Source organism: Sebastes fasciatus, chromosome 19, assembly GCF_043250625.1.
Source record: "Sebastes fasciatus isolate fSebFas1 chromosome 19, fSebFas1.pri, whole genome shotgun sequence".
Classification (NCBI taxonomy): Eukaryota; Metazoa; Chordata; class Actinopteri; order Perciformes; family Sebastidae; genus Sebastes; species Sebastes fasciatus.
The window spans coordinates 27,594,957-27,612,561 of NC_133813.1; the positions used below are offsets into that span (position 1 = coordinate 27,594,957).

The window sequence follows — 17,605 nt, forward strand, 5'->3', positions numbered from 1 at the left end:
TTTAAGTGGACTCAATTACAGATCGACGAACCGTGCCCGAGTACGGTACGGAGCGTTCACACTAATCAAACGAACTGGACTTTGGGGTCAAGTGTACTCGGGCCCGGGTCCCTGATGTGAAAGCCTCCTTAGTCGATCAACAGACAGTTAAGATGCAACTATTTTTATAATCAGTTAACCATTCATGTAATTTTTCAAGCAAAAATGTCAAACATTCTCTTCTTCCACCTTCTCAATTGTGAGGATTTGCTGCTGTTTTTCGTCAAATAACAAAAAAAAATCAGTATCAGAAATACCAAGGATATGTTGAAGCAGTGTCTCCGTTAAAAAGATTGTTACCAGAAAGCACTGAAAAGTTTATTTTTCATCTGACTCACTCACTTACTCATTCAAAGGATCCTTTCTGAAATTGTATTGGCTGATATATCATTCTGCAGTGTGTTGGTATCCACCACAACATCCAGTATCGGTTGAGCTATAATAAAGTAACTGTTAGTTGCAGCTCTACACAATTTATAATTTTGTATTCACAAAGACCCTTTTCATGAGCAGTATGTTATTAATTTAAGAAAACAATGTTTATTGTATTGTAAATGTAGCTTTTAGTTAGTTAGCTATTACTCCTAACATTGCATAAAACAAGTTTCACTAATATACAGCAATCTTTCAGTGATTTATAACGGTACTGATTTTTTTTAAATCATCTGGCTCATTTCACTGTGTGTACCTTATTTCACTGTTCTATTCTCGACACACACACACAGACACAGACACACACACACACACACACAGTCACTTTATCTCAAAATTTTAAGCCACCTAAAGCCAATTAAGTAGTGGAAGAATATCTTTATAAAATATCTCAGTGTGAGAGAGCATTTCAAATCTGCACTCATGTGGTGAAAAGAGGCTTAAGTCCAGACTGGAGCATCATGGTGCATCATGAAGGAAATAAGTTCAGTGATCTTTAATATGATAGAATTCAGTGTAGCACTGCTTATCAGTGACAGTGAAAAAGACAGGGTTTATGTTGTGAGAGACTAGCATATATATCTTTGTTTGCAGTGACGGGACATACCATGACACTAAACATGTATAAATTGAGCAGTTCTATTTTTTAGAGAGCAATAATAACTACAAGTAGTGCTAAATGTCAATAATGACATCAAATAGTAAGTAACAGTACAGTAGTCTATCAGGTAATAGGTTGCAGGTGTATGGGGTGTGTGGTTAGAGATTTGGGATGCTGATGATTAGACAGTCAATACTCTGCTATTAAATAATACAAATCATTGATTAGCAGTAATAAGAATACTTATTACTGCTAATCAATGATTGCAGATAAAAAGTGGACCCAAGGTCCACTAACCTGTAATCAGTGGCTGTCAGCTGAACCTCTTCGAGAACATATCTTATCACAAATTAGGACTGTAATATTGAAATCCTTTGGCCTATGGTCTATATACATGATAAAAAAAAACTCAGTAATAATTCTGTTGGGATTTTGAAAATGTGTGTATCCTCCACCACAAACATTTAGCATTCATGTCAGGTTGTGATTGCTGGGAAGTGTGCTGTCAGCATTTAGTGAATGAGCTTTGTGGTTTGGGGGTGGGGGGGTGATATGCTAATTATGTCCCAACTAGCTAGTGCTAATATTTATTAAATCAGCCATTAGATTGGATATGCTCCAAAAAAATGTAATCATCACTGCAGCCAACGACGCGGGCTCAAACTAAGATCTCATTAATCACTCAGTTCCCATGTGTGTTCTTTGTGTGTTTACATGGGAACAAAAGCAGATGCATTGTACATACATTTGTCTGATGGAAAACACACATCTTTACGACATTGAATGCTACCTTGAATTTATCATTTTATATCAAGCCAGTTGTGTGTAAAGATCTGGCACTAGCCAGTAGTGGAAGCACTAAGATCCTTTACTTAAAGGGGATCTACACTCATTTTCAATATTCCTACATGTTATTCCTATGGTCTAAGAGAGTCCAAAAATATTAGTAAACATGGAACAACTCCCAAATCCAAAAACTGGAGTGCTAAAACTCAAACTTGTGATGTCATAAAGTGTGGAACTGCTCCATATTGATTGAACTTTCTCAGGCCATGGAAATAACATATTGGAATTCTTAATTTAGGTGGTGTTCCCCTTTAAGTAACCGTAGTGTATGAATAGAAGTAAACGTCCTGCATTGAAAAGTAAAAGTACAGAAGTATCCTCAGCAAATGTATTTTAAGTAGGGCTGCACAATGAATCTAAATTTTATTGAAATCACAATATGGCCTCCTCCAATTTTTGCAATATCAGTCAAAATAATCGCAATTATGTATTTTTTTTCAAACTTTCAGCCCTAATTTTAAGGATCAACACAAAATGAATCGTTCTGCAAGAAATGTATCTGATTTATTAATAATTTATATGACGAGATGTGAGGTATGAGATGCATGCATTTTATTCTTTATATGCAACCTTAATTTGAAAAGCAACTGGTAACAGCTGTCAAATTAAAGTAGTTGAGTAAAAAAATCTCTCTGAAATGCAGTGGAGTAGCAGCATAAAGTATCATAAAATGCAAATATTCAAGTAAAGTACAAGTACCAAAAAAAATGTACTTCAGTATAGTGCTTGAGTAAATATACTCTTTGTTGTTTTCTTTTTACCACTGGCACTAGCTAAAAATAAGAGAAACTCCAGCATCCAAGATCCACCTAAGAATGTGAAAAGTGAACAAAGCTTTTCTGAAAAACAAACTCCGCCGACTGATTTGAGGCAAATATGCAAGGGAGACGGAAATTGGGTAACCATTTTGCATTAGAATCAAACAGTCTTTTGATTATCACAGAATAAAATACATCTCAGGGATGCCATTAAGGGACTGTTTGTAACTTCTTACATGTATAAATCACCCGGGTCGGTGTCTCATGTGCGCTCAGCGCGTCTGCACGCTTACGTGTGGCTACGCTGTTCAGACAAGACTCCAACACAAACTACACGGAAGCACTAAAACCGCAAAGTTCTATCTAGTGAAGCCCGTCTGTTAAACAGTGTTGGCCGCGGTCGGAGGACGCGGGGGAGACTGTAGCTTTGGTCTCCAGGACCGGAGTCTCTGCTGTACTCTGTTCCTCTGCCTTCCTGCCTGCCTTCACTCAGCTCGCTCCACCTCACGTGCATGCGCGCACACTCCTCACTGCAGAAGACTTTGTAGCTCTGAGAATATCTAGTGAATGGACGTTTGTGCAGAAATAACTGCTGCAGCTCCTCCAGACCAACAGAGGTTTCCCGTGTCTTGTGAAGTGACGGGGCTCCGCAGAGAGAAACGTTATCGCCTCCGACCGGGTGCCGGTGTCTCCCCTGTTTCCTCCGACCGCAGTCGGGAGGCTGAAGCAGGAAAAGCCAATACTAGGATCAGCATTGATTCATGGAGAGACCTTTGTCTGGTCAGCTAACATTACTGCCAAGCAGCTGAAATATAGAGTGATATTGTGGTTTTAGCTGACGTGTGTCGCCTCACTGTTTTGAGCGATGCTCGTTCATGTCTATTTAGAGCGAGCAAGCGCGAGCCCGACGCTGACTTTCGTTGACTTAACAGCCACAGATGTCACTGTTAACAAGCATTTCTGATTCTTACAAACAGTCCCTTTAAATGGATTAAGTCTTTTATAAAAAGAAGACATGATTTAAGCTGCCATTCATATGCACAGATTTAGGTTCAGTTCAGTTGTATTTTAATGGGGAAAAACGGATTCCTTTTTCTTCTGCAAACTTTCAGAATCATTACCAAGCAGTCTTTTGGAGCACAAACAAAATGTTCCCGACATCGTTACGGGAGGTTAAGTAATTTGTTTACTGCACAGATGGTGCACCCGTAAGTAAATATACTTGTGTTGTGGTCCCTGACAGCTGTTCTGCAGTGGGATGGATGGGATTCAGTCATTCAGAACGCAGAGTTTAAACTGAAGCCACCCCCGTATGAGTTTGACTTGTCAAGATGAAGTGAAGGAGAGGTGAGAACTGACCAGGCACACAATACAAAGGTGCAGCTGAGTAGAAAAAAGCGTTGCTATTTAAAGGAGATAGATTCTAAGCTTATATAAGAGAGATAAGTAAATCCAAAATGGTAGAATAAAGGGGAGAAGAGTGGTGTTATGGAGAAAAGTGGATAGAGGTAAATGGGGAATTATGAGGAGGAGGGTGTGATGGTATCAGTGACTCTCAGACATGTTCGTCTCACACCCAGCTCATTAATCCTGTGTATGATGTCTCTGTGGGTGATTTAAGGGCCATTATGAGAGGTGAGTGTGGGTGAGAACAAAAAGCTGATATATGTAGGCACCCATTTCTTAAAATAGGTTGCAAGGGACACGATTACTAAAACATCATCTGCATAGACACAAATGATACATGTTGAAGTGGATTAAGGTAACTAAGGTTGAACTATGTGTCCAAAATGCAATCTTTTTAGTTTGTGAATTAAATGCTCACATCTTCCATTTTAAACCTGACAGATAAACCGATTTGTTTGGCTACCTGGGTGCAGCGAAAACAGTTTGTGAACACACATTGACATATCAACGTCTTTTTAAAGGGATTGTTCGGGTATTTCTCAGTGGGGTTGTATGAGGTACTTATCCATAGTCAGTGTATTACCTACAGTAGATGACGGTCGGCACGCCCCCTGTTAGGAGAAACAGACAGGAGTACCAACACAGGAGCAAAGCAATATACTGCTATGTACAGCAGCAGAACTTATTTTAGCCACCTAAAAGAAAGGCCCACCTAAAAAACCAAAACAATATGTATGTGTGTACACTATATTTAGAATATTTTCACCACTTAACCTTGCTGTCAGACAGACCTTTCTGACGGGGATATTATATCCATCTATGCTCTCCTCAAAGCCACAAGACCCCATTGACAAAAACAGTAATTTCACCTTGCAGAACACAGGAGTTGCTGGTCTACCGCTGCCTCGATCGGTTAGTTAGTTTGTGTTATTGTGTGACTTTGGTGTTTTAAAGGGTTAGCTCGGATTCGCCAAAGTCACACAAGAACACAAACTAACTAACCGACCGAGGTAGTGGTAGACCAGCAGCTCCCGTTTTCTGCCAGGTAAAATAACTTTTTTTGTCAAAGGAGTCTGTTGGCATTGAAGAGAGCTTAGATAACGGCTTCAGTTCCTCGTTGTAAGAAGCTGTCTCACGGTAAGGTGAAGCAGTGAAAATATTCTAAATATAGTGTACACTTAAACTGATATTGATTTTTTCTTAGGTGGGTCTTTCTTTTAGTGCGCTAAAATATGTTTTGCTGCCGGCCAAGTCCACAGCAGTACATTGCAAGTTGATATGCCGAACTTGTAATAGTTACTTACTTACACATCCAGCAGTTATGGACCAATCATTTGGAGTTGTGTTTCTGGCCAGCTGGTGAATGTAATTTCAATATCCACTCTCTTTTAGCTCTGTTTTTTGTCTCTAAAAATATCTCTCCATGTTTACTAAATGCTGCACTATGTTCACCAGCTAGTTGTTAACTGTGTCTGTGTGCCGTTTGGTGCTGAGCAGGTAGTGCACGGTGGGTCTGTAGAGCTTTTAAAGTAGCACTATGAGAGTTGTGTGAGTGAACCAAAACAGCCAAGTTGCAGTATGAGCTGAAACTTGAGCTCTGTAATGCCGGGGAGAGCTGCAGATTTAATCGACAGATCTGTGAAGCTGAGTTTCTCCACAAAGAATCACAGAATAGCACCACTTTAAATCTGCTGTTTACCAGAGATGTGCTCATACGTTTCTTGGAAATATAAATATTTCTTGGAGATACTTGTAAATCATTTAAACTCACAAAGTGTGTATTTCTACATGTGGGAAACTAATTTGTTGGGTGTGTGTTTTGGTATGACTCATGCTCTGAGAAAAGCTCAGGCAATAATTCAGATTTCTGAAATGGAGATAAGTGTGCAGACACTTTTGATTTCTTTTCATTGACACATCTGGCACCTCTGTAAGACTTTTGACAGTGTGTAAAAGCTTTGAAGATTTATTCACCAGGAGGACAGAAATAGCATTTACACCGGGTAATGACAGCTAAATTAGGCCTAGCCCTCCTCGGGTACACTCGGCTAACATTTGGCACCAGGCCTCTGTATGTCTTTTTAATAACCTGCCATTCTTCACCTTTTACCCTCTCGCTTCATCATCATTTTCTTCTCTCGTCTGCTGGGAATGTTTGTCGACATTCCCCTCACTGTCTGTCTGGCTGTCAGCTTCTGTTGAAGACGTGTCCGTTTTTAGCTGAGCCTGTCCTGTCTAAATACATGTGGGTGGTGTCCTTCTGGCTGCTGAGGGATGATTGATTCTATTAAACATTCAGCAGTGCTCTCTCAGTGCCATTCACACTGCTTACTAATTCATGGAGAAAGAAACTGCCTCATAAAAGTCAGCAGTACTGAATCCCCTCGACGTGAATGTACCTTTTGAGCTTCTCTTTTGTTGCTTGTGTGTTATGTGTTGACCAGCAGAGTTGTCTTTAACGGCCTTGCGCACCCACTCAGGTGTTTTCACTTATTCTCGCTGATGCCACCTCGGCTCAGGTTGCTGTGGTGGGAATTATTTGAGGTCACAGCACTCCATGAACTAATACCAATGATAAAGGGGTAATTGGTTCTGCCCTACAGTAACAGGTGCACGATAGGGAGGGAGATGTCAGTCAAGCACAGTGTGTACACACTCACACATTCATGACTCCTCTTCATTTTCTATGAGAAGCGGCAAATCCCTCGGGCAAGAAGCACAAAGGGATGGCTGGCGGCGAGAGGCAGGCAGGTAGAGCGGAGATCAAATAAATGAACTGTGAGGTGGAAAGTAGTGGGATGGTAACCAATCACACCTGACACTCATCATATAGTTATTGTAGATATATGTAATTTGATTTAATTGTGAGCCGAGATCACTACAACAGTGGAAACAGCAGTAAACTGTATTTGGATTTTGCTCTTTGAGACTTCTTTAAATGTACGCAGTGTATTTTTACACTAGTAGGGCTATGAAGCAATGTTTTGATGAGTGGGTCACTGCTTTGCTTGTACAGTATCTCGTGTGTCAAATTCGTTTTAACGCCACTGATTTCTTTAACGCATTAACACAACTTTCGATTTTTAATTAACCTCTTCGAAATTTGACGGGCTGCCGATCTTTCGATGGTTGTAGTGGGCTTCGTTTTAAAGTGAGAGTGAAGATACTGGCATCATATGAAACTAGAAAACACAAAGAACTCATCGGTACCAATCATGTCATACTAGCTTGTCAGAAAGGAGGTTAAATAACGCTCCAAACTTGCACTAAATTCTGGCGAGGAAAAACTGTCATGGCCAATTTCAAAGGGGTCCCTTGACTTCTGACCTCCAGATATGTGAATGTAAATGGGTTCTATGGGTACCCACGAGTCTCCCCTTTACAGACATGCCCACTTTATGATAATCTGTTGTTACCTTTTGGGCTGCAGTTTACCATGTTATGATTGGAGCATATTGTTTTATGCTAAATGCAGTACCTGTGAGGGTTTCTGGATCAATATCTGTCATTGTTTTGTGTTAATTGATTACCAGTAATAAATATATACATACATTTGCATAAAGCAGCATATTTGCCCACTCCCATGTTGACAGAAAACCCTTTCAGGTACATTTACATACAATGTGCGATTAATCGCGATTAACTATTTGAATTGATTGACAGCCCTAGTATCTACCAACGGTTTCATACTATTCTCATTGACAGGTGGCGGTAAAGTGCCAAGAAATATAGCAATATGCCAGAAAAATGCAGGAAGTATGATGATGGCAAGCTGGCAAACATAGATTTAAACAATGAGTTTTCAAGTTTTATTGAATTTGCAAATATTTAGTGAGGAAGGAAATGTACTCGTGTTTTTTTTAGGCCTTGACAATATACACAAAGAAACACTGAATCTAAGCAGGGTACCTTTATTTCTATTGGGTCTAATTCTGATATCAGAAAAAGTCACTTCAGAGTGTTCATCTTTTTAGAGCTGATTGTGAATGAGGAAAAAGTCATTTTGGGCCAGCGGGGATCACATGACTTAAAGAAAATGTCCCCACAGTGCAGCGCTTTTCCTCGGGGCTCGGTGTGCATCTGCAAAGCCTTTCTTTGAATATTCTGAAACCAAGTTGTACTTCCTTATTTGCATTGAACTCTCATCCCTTGACTATCTTTGTGCCACAGGAGAGTGATTTAAGTAACTGACATAAGTATTTTATTTCGCCTCATCAGCATTCAAAGCATCATATATGATGTCAATAATTAACCTCTTAAAGCACAATTTGTCCCCCATCAGCAGTTGCAATGGAATTGGCAATATTGGCCTTTTTCCAAGTGCATGCTTTCATTAACTAATGTTTTGCACAGAATAAGAACCACTGCAGAGATCAACTAGCTTTTCAAAAGGCATCTCGTGGGTATGCAGTGTTTTATGAGTCACACTGCTGCTCCCATTAAAAGTCTCTTTCCTTTCTGGGCTTTGTCTCATTTAAAGGACCGGTGTGTAGGATTTAAGGGGATCTGCTGGCAGAAATGGGATATAATATTAATATTAGTATGTTTTATTAGTATGTTTTCATTAGTGTATAATCACCTAAAACTAAGAATCGTTGTGTTTTCGTTACCTTAGAATACAATGTTTATATCTACATAGTGAGGTGGTCCCCTTCACTGAGTCCGCCATGTTGCACCGCCATGTTTCTACAGTAGCCCAGAGCAGACAAACCAAACACCGAGAGAGGACCATTTGTGTTTACGCGATTACGGGAGAAGTTTCTGTTGGTTGCAATCTGCAGCTTCCCCACTAGATGCCTCTGAATGCTTCACACTAGACCGTTAACTTCACAAGAATTCAAAACTGATCTCTAAATTCTAAATGCAAAACCCGTACCATGTAGATCCATCACACTACTGATGCATTTCATGTTGTGGATGTAAGCACAGACGGTAAAAAGGCTGTACAGAGGCTGAGAGATGAGGGAGTTAAAAAAGTTATCTATCCTTCATACAACATTATTCTTCCAGTTCCCCCTGCCATGCCAGGCTGTAAGTGCAGGCTTGAATGAAAATCTTGGTGCATTTATCTACCTCAGGTGATCTGTAACTCAGCTGACAAAAGCTCTCTGGGTTGGCTTTATATTCCTGTGCTCCAGCCCTGCAGGACACTCTGTGCTGCTGCTGGACAGCACAAAACGCAGTAAAAAACTCCATGCTCAGTCAACTCGCTAATTAATACATTTATAAAATGTCTGTCATTGAAATACAATGCTTTATTTATAGTGATGTTAGTGGTTTTTTTCCTGTCTTATCATTTCATGGCTATAGTTTCCATCCGCGGGCCGGTGGGCTTGACCACGGGGAGGAGATACCCATGGAGGCGGAGACACAAGAGAGGAGCCCGGATGAAGGAGCTCTGCCCTCGCTGTGTCTGAAGCAGGTCTACCCCAAGTACACCAAACAGTTCAACTACCTGCGGCTGGTGGAGCGGATCGCAGCTCTGTTCATACGCTTCCTCGGGGTCAAGGGCAACATGCGTCTGGGCCCCACTGCCTTCCGAACCTTCATCAGGTACAAATCGTATTCATTTATTTGATGGGATCCCCAGTTGCTTCTGCCATAGTAGTTGCTAATCTTTCTGGGGTCCGCACAGACACAAATTGTCCAGATAAAACAGATTCATGAAAACAAGAGAAGCCCTGTATTTACACACGTGGACAAAATTGTTGGTACCCTTCCGTTAAAGAAAGAAAAACCCACAATGATCACTGAAATAACTTGAAACTGACAAAAGTAATAATAAATAAAAATTTACTGAAAATGAACTAATGAAAATCAGACATTGTTTTTGAATTATGGTTCAACGGAATCATTTTAAAAAACAAACTAATGAAACTGACCTGGACAAAAATGATGGTACCCTTAACTTAATATTTAGTTGTACAACCTTTTGAGGCAATCACTGCAGTCAAACGATTTCTGTAACTCTCAATGAGACTTCTGCACCTGTCGACAGGTATGTTGGCCCACTCCTCGTGAGCAAACTGCTCCAGCTGTCTCAGGTTTGAAGGGTGCCTTCTCCAGACAGCATGTTTCAGCTCCTTCCACAGATGTTCAATAGGATTTAGATCAGGGCTCATAGAAGGCCACTTCAGAATAGTCCAATGTTTTGTTCTTAGCCATTCTTGGGTGTTTTTAGCTGTGTTTTGGGTCATTATCCTGTTTGAGGACCCATGACCTGCAACTGAGACCAAGCTTTCTGACACTGGGCAGCACATTTCGCTCCAGAATGCCTTGATAGTCTTGAGATTTCATTGTACCCTGCACAGATTCAAGACACCCTGTGCCATATGCAGCAGGGCAGCCCCATAACATAACCGAGCCTCCTCCATGTTTCACATTAGGTACAGTGTTCTTTTCTTTGTATGCTTAATTTTTGCATCTGTGAACATAGAGCTGATGGGACTTGCCAAAAAGCTCCAGTTTTGTCTCATCTGTCCAAAGGACATTCTCCCAGAAGCTTTGTGGCTTGTCAATATGCATTTTGGCAAATTCCAGTCTCGCTTTTTTATGATTTGCGTCCTCCTCGGTTGTCCTTGGAGTTCACCTCTAATCTCTTTGGAAGTTGTTCTGGGCTCTTTGGTTACCATTCGTATTATCCGTCTCTTCAATTTGTCATCAATTTTCCTCTTGCGGCCACGTCCAGGGAGGTTGGCTACAGTCCCGTGGACCTTAAACTTCTGAATAATATGTGCAACTGTAGTCACAGGAACATCAAGCTGCTTGGAGAGTTGGAAAGATCAGAATCCATGTGATTTGTGCTGTTCACACTATTATGGAAAAAACAGATCTGAGTCACATATGCGCAAAAAAATCTGATTTGTCTGCAAACTGAATGTAGCCTAGTTGATCAAACTTATCTTATACATACCCCATTTGGTATGTTACAGTCAGTGCACATCAATAATGCTAGTACGGTATGAACACGAAGAACAAGTCTAGCAGCCTTATTTTGGGCTAATTGAAGTTGATCAAGACTTCACATATTGTGGATATGCAGTGACCAGATAAAGATGTTGTAATCAAGTGTAGCTCCTTGAAGCCCTGAATAGAAGGGTAGAGCTGGGAAATATGAGCTAGTCTCCTTCTGTTTCCAAGTATCATTGATTTAGATTTAGCTTAGCTGTTCATCGATTCAAATAGTTAATCGTGATTAATCGCAAATGAACTCACACATTTCTTTTATGTGTTCAAAATGTACCTTAAAGGGAGATTTGTCAAGTATTTAATCCTCTTATCATCATGGGAGTAGGCAAATATGCTGCTTTATGCAAATGTATGTATATATTTATTACTGGAAATAAATTAACAACACAAAACAATGACAGATATTGTCCAGAAACCCTCACAGGTACTGCATTTAATATAAAACAATATGCTCCAATCATAACATGGCAAACTGCAGCCCAACAGACAACAACAGCTGTCAGTGTGTCAGTGTGCTGACTTGACTATGACTTGCCCCAAACTGCATGTGATTATCATAAAGTGGGCATGTCTGCAAAGGGGAGACTCGTGGGTACCCATAGAACCCATTTACATTCACTGATCTGGAGGTCAGAGGTCAAGAGACCCCTTTGAAAATGGACATGACATTTTTTCCTGGACAAAATTTTGAATTAGTTTGGAGCGTTATTAAACCTCTTTCCTAACAAGCTAATATGACAATATGGTTGGTACCGATGGATTCATCAGGTTTTTTGTAGTTTCATAATATCAGTATCTTCACTCTAGCTTGAAAACTAAGCTGCTACAACCTAAATCACAAGTGTACGTTATTGCGTTAAAACCAATTTGACAGCCCTTATTTAGATATGCTTAAAACCATATTGTGTTTATTGACCCAGTATTTCAAATAAAGATGAAAATCAAATTGAACTTTTGAATAGCATTTTTTTTGTCTGTTGCAACCATAGACTGTATATAAAGATGGACGACGCGTCCACTGTTCAAAAATGAAGCCAGAGTATCCTGTATACGGGCGCTGCCCTCTTGTGATGGTGATGGTCTGAGTAGTGATTGAGGGTTGGTTGCTCCAGTCGGTAGGCATTGCTTGGTTTTGGCCTTGCGGTTTTCAACATGGCGGTCGGGTCACAAACTTTCTCATTATACAGCTAAACAGTACACTAAAATATGTTTCTGATAACATATCTTGATGTTCAGGCGAATAATCGACATTTCAGCTGCCTAGTTTGACTGTTTTTGTTTCGGGTGCGGTAGAAACTTACAAATGCCATCAGGAGTACGAGGGGGAGACAGAGGAACATGATTCTTTTTCACAGATTACCTGTCTCATGCACTACTGTCAAGATATAGTGACAGTATAAAAATCACCCTTTTTTTTATCATATTTGCTCAGAGTTAGTGACTGCAGCTTTAAACATGTAAGATTAACTGATTGCTTTTAGGACCTGTAAGCTGAGCAACAGTAACTTCTCCATGGCATCAGTGGACATCCTCTACATAGACATCACACGTCGGTGGTCAGGAACGATGCCCGATGCTAGAGAAGCAGGTAACACACACACACACACACACACACACACACACACACACAAAGAAACGGCATGTAGAGGACAGAGAGCTGGGTATCCTTGAGACTCGGAGCAAATAATGTGCTTGGAGATAATTGCTTGTCATTCTTTGTCAGATTCCCTCTGACACTGACTGCGCTACCGTAATTGAAATGAGCCGAGATCACAATGTGACAGCGAAGAGACTCTCCGACATGAATTATTCACACATTGCACCTTGCGAGGAATGTTTGCGAGGCGAAGCGGATGGATGGAGATCACATGGACCAGGATGGAAGGGTCTGTACAGAGGAGATTGTGGGCTGAATTTAGAATGAGCTCATACGTATTCAGGGAGACTGAAGTGTCAAGGTCTGTTATTTCTGTGTATGTGCTTTGGAGGATTTGTGAGGAACCAAGAGGAGGCATAACACTTGTTTACAAATCATGATGTTTTTTGGGGGGATATGCAGCAAAGTTTTAAAAGGACACATGAAGGAATAATGAAAATGCTCTCTTGCAACGGACTTGTCTTGAGATCTGTAACAAATTTGATAATTTCACATCAAATGAGCTCCCAACCCTCCCCATGTTAGTACGCTATGTTTTGACATCTTTGTTCTTTGTTTTTTTTCTCTCAATGGATTCCTTTTTCTGCACATTTGTCTTCCTCTTCTAGGTTGAGGAGAACAGATGCTGCAGTAGGAAATATTAAAGCCTTTGGGTGGAAAATCAGCTCCTGCTATCGTTTTCTAAGCAGTTCATTGTTTTCTTATTCGTTCTTTGACCTTCAGTCGCTCTGACCTTGCCCCCACCTTATTTTTTTTTAGTTTTGACTTTAATATCATTTTAGTTTAGTTTCAGTTTTTCAGAATGGTTACATTTTTAGTTTTTATATATTTATTTTTATTTTTACAATTGTAGTTTGTTTTTGTTCGGGCCATGTATAATGTCTCGGAATACTGCAGCTACATATACATACAAAATACATGGTTGGAGATCTGTATAGGAATGGCCATAAAGTTTAATGTTTAATCTTCCCGCTACTTTAGTGTCCGATGTGAAGCGATTGCGGCATGGCGACATCTCCTGGAAGGTCGAGCACGTTCAGTTTCTGTACTTCGATTTTATGAGAGTTGATGGAAATTCATGTTGTCTCCTTTTTCGGCAGTAATATATTATAGCTTAAAAAAAAAACTGAGATGAATTTCCGTTCGTTTTTTTCCGTTGTTTAACCAAAAAACATTGTTTTAGTTTAGTTTTAGTTTAGTTCCCCAATATCCTCAGTTTCTCCTCTCGATGCATTCAACCCTTCAGCATCCTGGTGCCCCCAGCATTCTATACTGCCTGTGGTAATGTTAGATAATAATAATGTCACCATAATGTAAAACCACACCACCGTGCCGCGGTTAGCCCTGTCGCCTCCCAGCAAGAGGGTTCTGGGTTCAAACCCGCCGTTTCTCTGTGTCCTCCAGTTTCCTCCCACAGCCCAAAGACATGCAGACACAATCTCAAAAAGGAGGTGTTCCTTTTACTGAGCATAGTTCCACTCTCTGTTTTGCAGGTATGGGACTACAAGCGTTTGTGGAAGCCTTTTTTTACCTGGCAGGTCGCAAGTTCAAATCCCTGGCGCTGAGGGAGCAGGTAGTGTCACTGCTGGAGCTGTGCGAGGCTCAGCTCGAGTCCCAGTCGGGCGTGGAAGAGAGGCGCTCCGTGAGCTGCAGCAGGGCGATGCCACGAACCATCAAGACCCAGACGTTGGGTCTCACCAACCCTCAGCTCTGCTCTCCGGCTCCCCTGCGAAGGGCGTCCAGCCAGGACTACCGGCTGCATCAAAGACTCAAGCCTCGCACACTCAGGGCCAACGTGGACAACTGACGAGAGACGGCTCCCAATTAGACATCCAACTCCCAAATACTGCCTTTAGCCTTCTCCGCAAGAGCAGGGAATTAGATGTTCTTCTCTGCTCTGCAGCTCCCGCAAGAGGGGGATGATGGGAGCTGAGAGAGAGGGGCATGATGGGAGCTGAGAGAAGGACTCGCTTAACCCCTGCTGTCTGAGGAAAAAGCAATCAGGCAGAGAACAGTTCTCCTGCAAGTCAGAGGGGGAAGATGTCCACGGGGGGGGGTTGGAGACGACATAGAACACGGTATATAAGGAGGTTGGTGCATTTCTTCCTCCCCTCCTGGTGTGATCATATACGTCCAGTCAGGAGGAAGATATGGCTGCTTTTAATATACTCACTGATTCTACAGGGCAGCTATGTGCTTCCCTTCACCTTTCTCTGGCAACGCCTACACTGAATCAAACTTTCTTTTCAGGGATTCACTTTCAATGCAGTCACACACATCACACATGAATAAATGGGCATACGGGAGTGTCCTTAGTGTGTGTATTATATTCTTGAATTTGCACAACTCTTTAAACTATTACATTTGCACATGGATGTGAGGGTGACTGAGCATTTGTGTGGGCATATTGTGTATGTTTGAGTGCGTGTGTACTGATCTGTACTGTATTTATTTGTGTTTAGCTTGATGGTGAAAGCCTATTTACAGCCAGTGGCACAGCTGTGCATCCTAGCTCCGTGAGCCCATTAGTGATGAGTTAAGTGAATAAGTATTCAAAGGGAAAGGCCGTGCCGCCACTTCTACACTTTCAGTTCAGCAGCTATTCCAGTCAGGCAGCCCTCAGCCCTCCAGCCAACACGTTGTTAGGATGATAACTTTGTAGCCACACAACTGCCATCGGCAAGTCATTATTTCAGAAGTAATTGCATGGCACACAAATTTCACAATTTAGTCTGATGTTTGTTAAATGTGATTCAGATGAAGTTTGTAACAAAACCTCATCCAATGTGTGATGTGGCGACACACTAAATGACTGCCAACCAGAAAGGTCGTAGATCGTAAACATTTAAATTATTTACACTAAAGTTACTCGCTGAATGTTAATATTTATGTTTTGTTCGTTTACACCAAGATTATTAAATTAATTTCTCACATGCAGACCAATAATGAAGTGTGATGTGTTACACAGAAGAACAATCAAACCTATCAAATCACTTAACTGCAACGTGGGCAGCAGTTTAACACAGACAGTGAACTAAACAAAGACTTCTGCTGTATGTACTGTAGGACTAACATATTTACTGCAGTATGTATCTGTTAACATGAAGTAGATTTATGAGGTTATTAACAGTGATCGATCATATGAATGAAATGTATTGATGGCTCTGCAAAAAATAAAAGTCCTAAAATACTTTTAGCTTTCTTTCTTTTTTTTTAAACAAATGATATCTTCTTTATTGTTCTTATTAACCACATATATGTGCTGGATGTGCATGTTGCTGCAAATACTGTCCAACCTGTATGTACACCATTACTGTCCCTCGGACTGATTTCCCCCATGGGCTCATTAAAAGACACCATTTGTCACATCATTAGGGGATGATATGTCATAATGGCAGCCCTGTTGGCAGTTTGTTCTATTTACATCTCTGTCTTGAACAAGGCAGATAGAACATGCAAAAAAAAAAAGAGGCTCATCTAAGACCTTAGATATGTCTCACAGCACAACCATCTGCCAATGTTTCCTCGACCTTCTGTTGCGGAGGCTGGCGACGCCGGTTGATGCTGAAGCTCTCGTGTATTTGGTTTTCATAGATTTGGTTGTTGTTGCCCGGTGGTTCAGCAGCTGAGGTGTCCGTCACCAGTCACAAATACTGATTTTGCCGTTTAGCTTCTGAAATGCTGTACTGGTTTGCACATGTCAAACACCTCGTCCTGTCCTTGACTTTGGTCTGTCTTTGGTCTGCGCTGCAATCATTTTTACAGTTTTGAACTAAACTATATTCCCATGCTAAGAAGAGCGACGAATAACTGAGAAATATGGCATTGTACACTAGAAAGACAATCAATAGTATAACATTTCCATCTGATACCAAGTAAGAATGTAAATAAAGTAATAGTCTGTGTTAATGAATGTCATTCTCCAATCACATCACCATGCGACTCATATGAAATGTTCCATAAATATCAACCATGAAGTGAATCCATGAGCCCACAGTGGACACCAATAAGGTTCATTTATATTAAGTGTCTGCAAAAAAATATTCATAGGCTTTTTTGACAATGCATTTATGAATTATTTTGCTGTAACATATTGCACATCTACATTTAATGCAATGCCTCTGAACAAAAGTATTACAGCTTTATTAATAAAGCACAGACCTCTTGGACTTTTATTGCACACATATGAGACCAAAGACTGGGGTTGAATCAGTCTGATTGGGTCCGTCCACTGGGCACTCAGGCCCCCCCAATCAGAAGGTTTCCTTTTTTGCTGGATCATCCAGTGAATAGCTGTCAGCGCTGTTTCAATTAAAGCTGCAGTAGGCAAAATGTTTTTGGCATAACTGGGCAAAAATTCCATAATAACCTTTCAGCATATTGTAATTCAAGTGTTCCAGGAGAAAACTAGACTTCTGCTCCTCCTCAGGGCTCTGTTTTGTTTTCAGGCTTTAGAACATGTGACGGGAGACTTTAGCCAATCACAGGTCATGTTATATGGTGCCTTCAAATGAAACTGGTGAGCTTGTGTTTACACCATGGGAAGACGTGTACATGATATAGGCCTAGTTGGCGTTCAAGTGGTTAACTCATGAGAACACAGCTGCTACAATTTAGCAAGCTAAAGAGTGGGTAACATAATGCAGGAAATGCAAAGGCATGACAGAGGAGAAAGATTATCCAGTTGGGAATATCAACATTTTCCTCAGACCTATTATAAAATTACGAAGGAAAACAATATATAACTAAAAGTACAACATATTAACTTATTATGCACCGAAAAATGAACTTCCATGGTCGCCGCCATTTCTGACAACGTCAACAAACACGTCACGTCGTAAACTCTGAGCTTTCAGAAACTTTCCAGTTTGGGGGGTGGGGGGGGGGTTTGGGAGA

General features: G+C 40.8%; 1 protein-coding gene across 4 annotated transcripts in view; it reads left to right on the forward strand.

Moving 5' to 3' along the window:
* The window catches only part of ttll11 (tubulin tyrosine ligase-like family, member 11), a 42,468-nt gene extending 26,568 nt beyond the window's left edge, over positions 1 to 15,900 (forward strand). For 3 of the 4 annotated variants that reach the window (XM_074616883.1, XM_074616884.1, XM_074616881.1), the window contains 3 exons: positions 9,358 to 9,636; positions 12,534 to 12,640; positions 14,203 to 15,900. In XM_074616883.1, the coding sequence (XP_074472984.1) occupies positions 9,358 to 9,636; positions 12,534 to 12,640; positions 14,203 to 14,516 (700 nt within the window). In that variant the 3' untranslated portion in view covers positions 14,517 to 15,900. The remainder of the gene's footprint in view (positions 1 to 9,357; positions 9,637 to 12,533; positions 12,641 to 14,202) is intronic. The other variant, XM_074616882.1, reaches the window with a different exon arrangement.
* Positions 15,901 to 17,605: the final 1,705 nt, after the last annotated feature.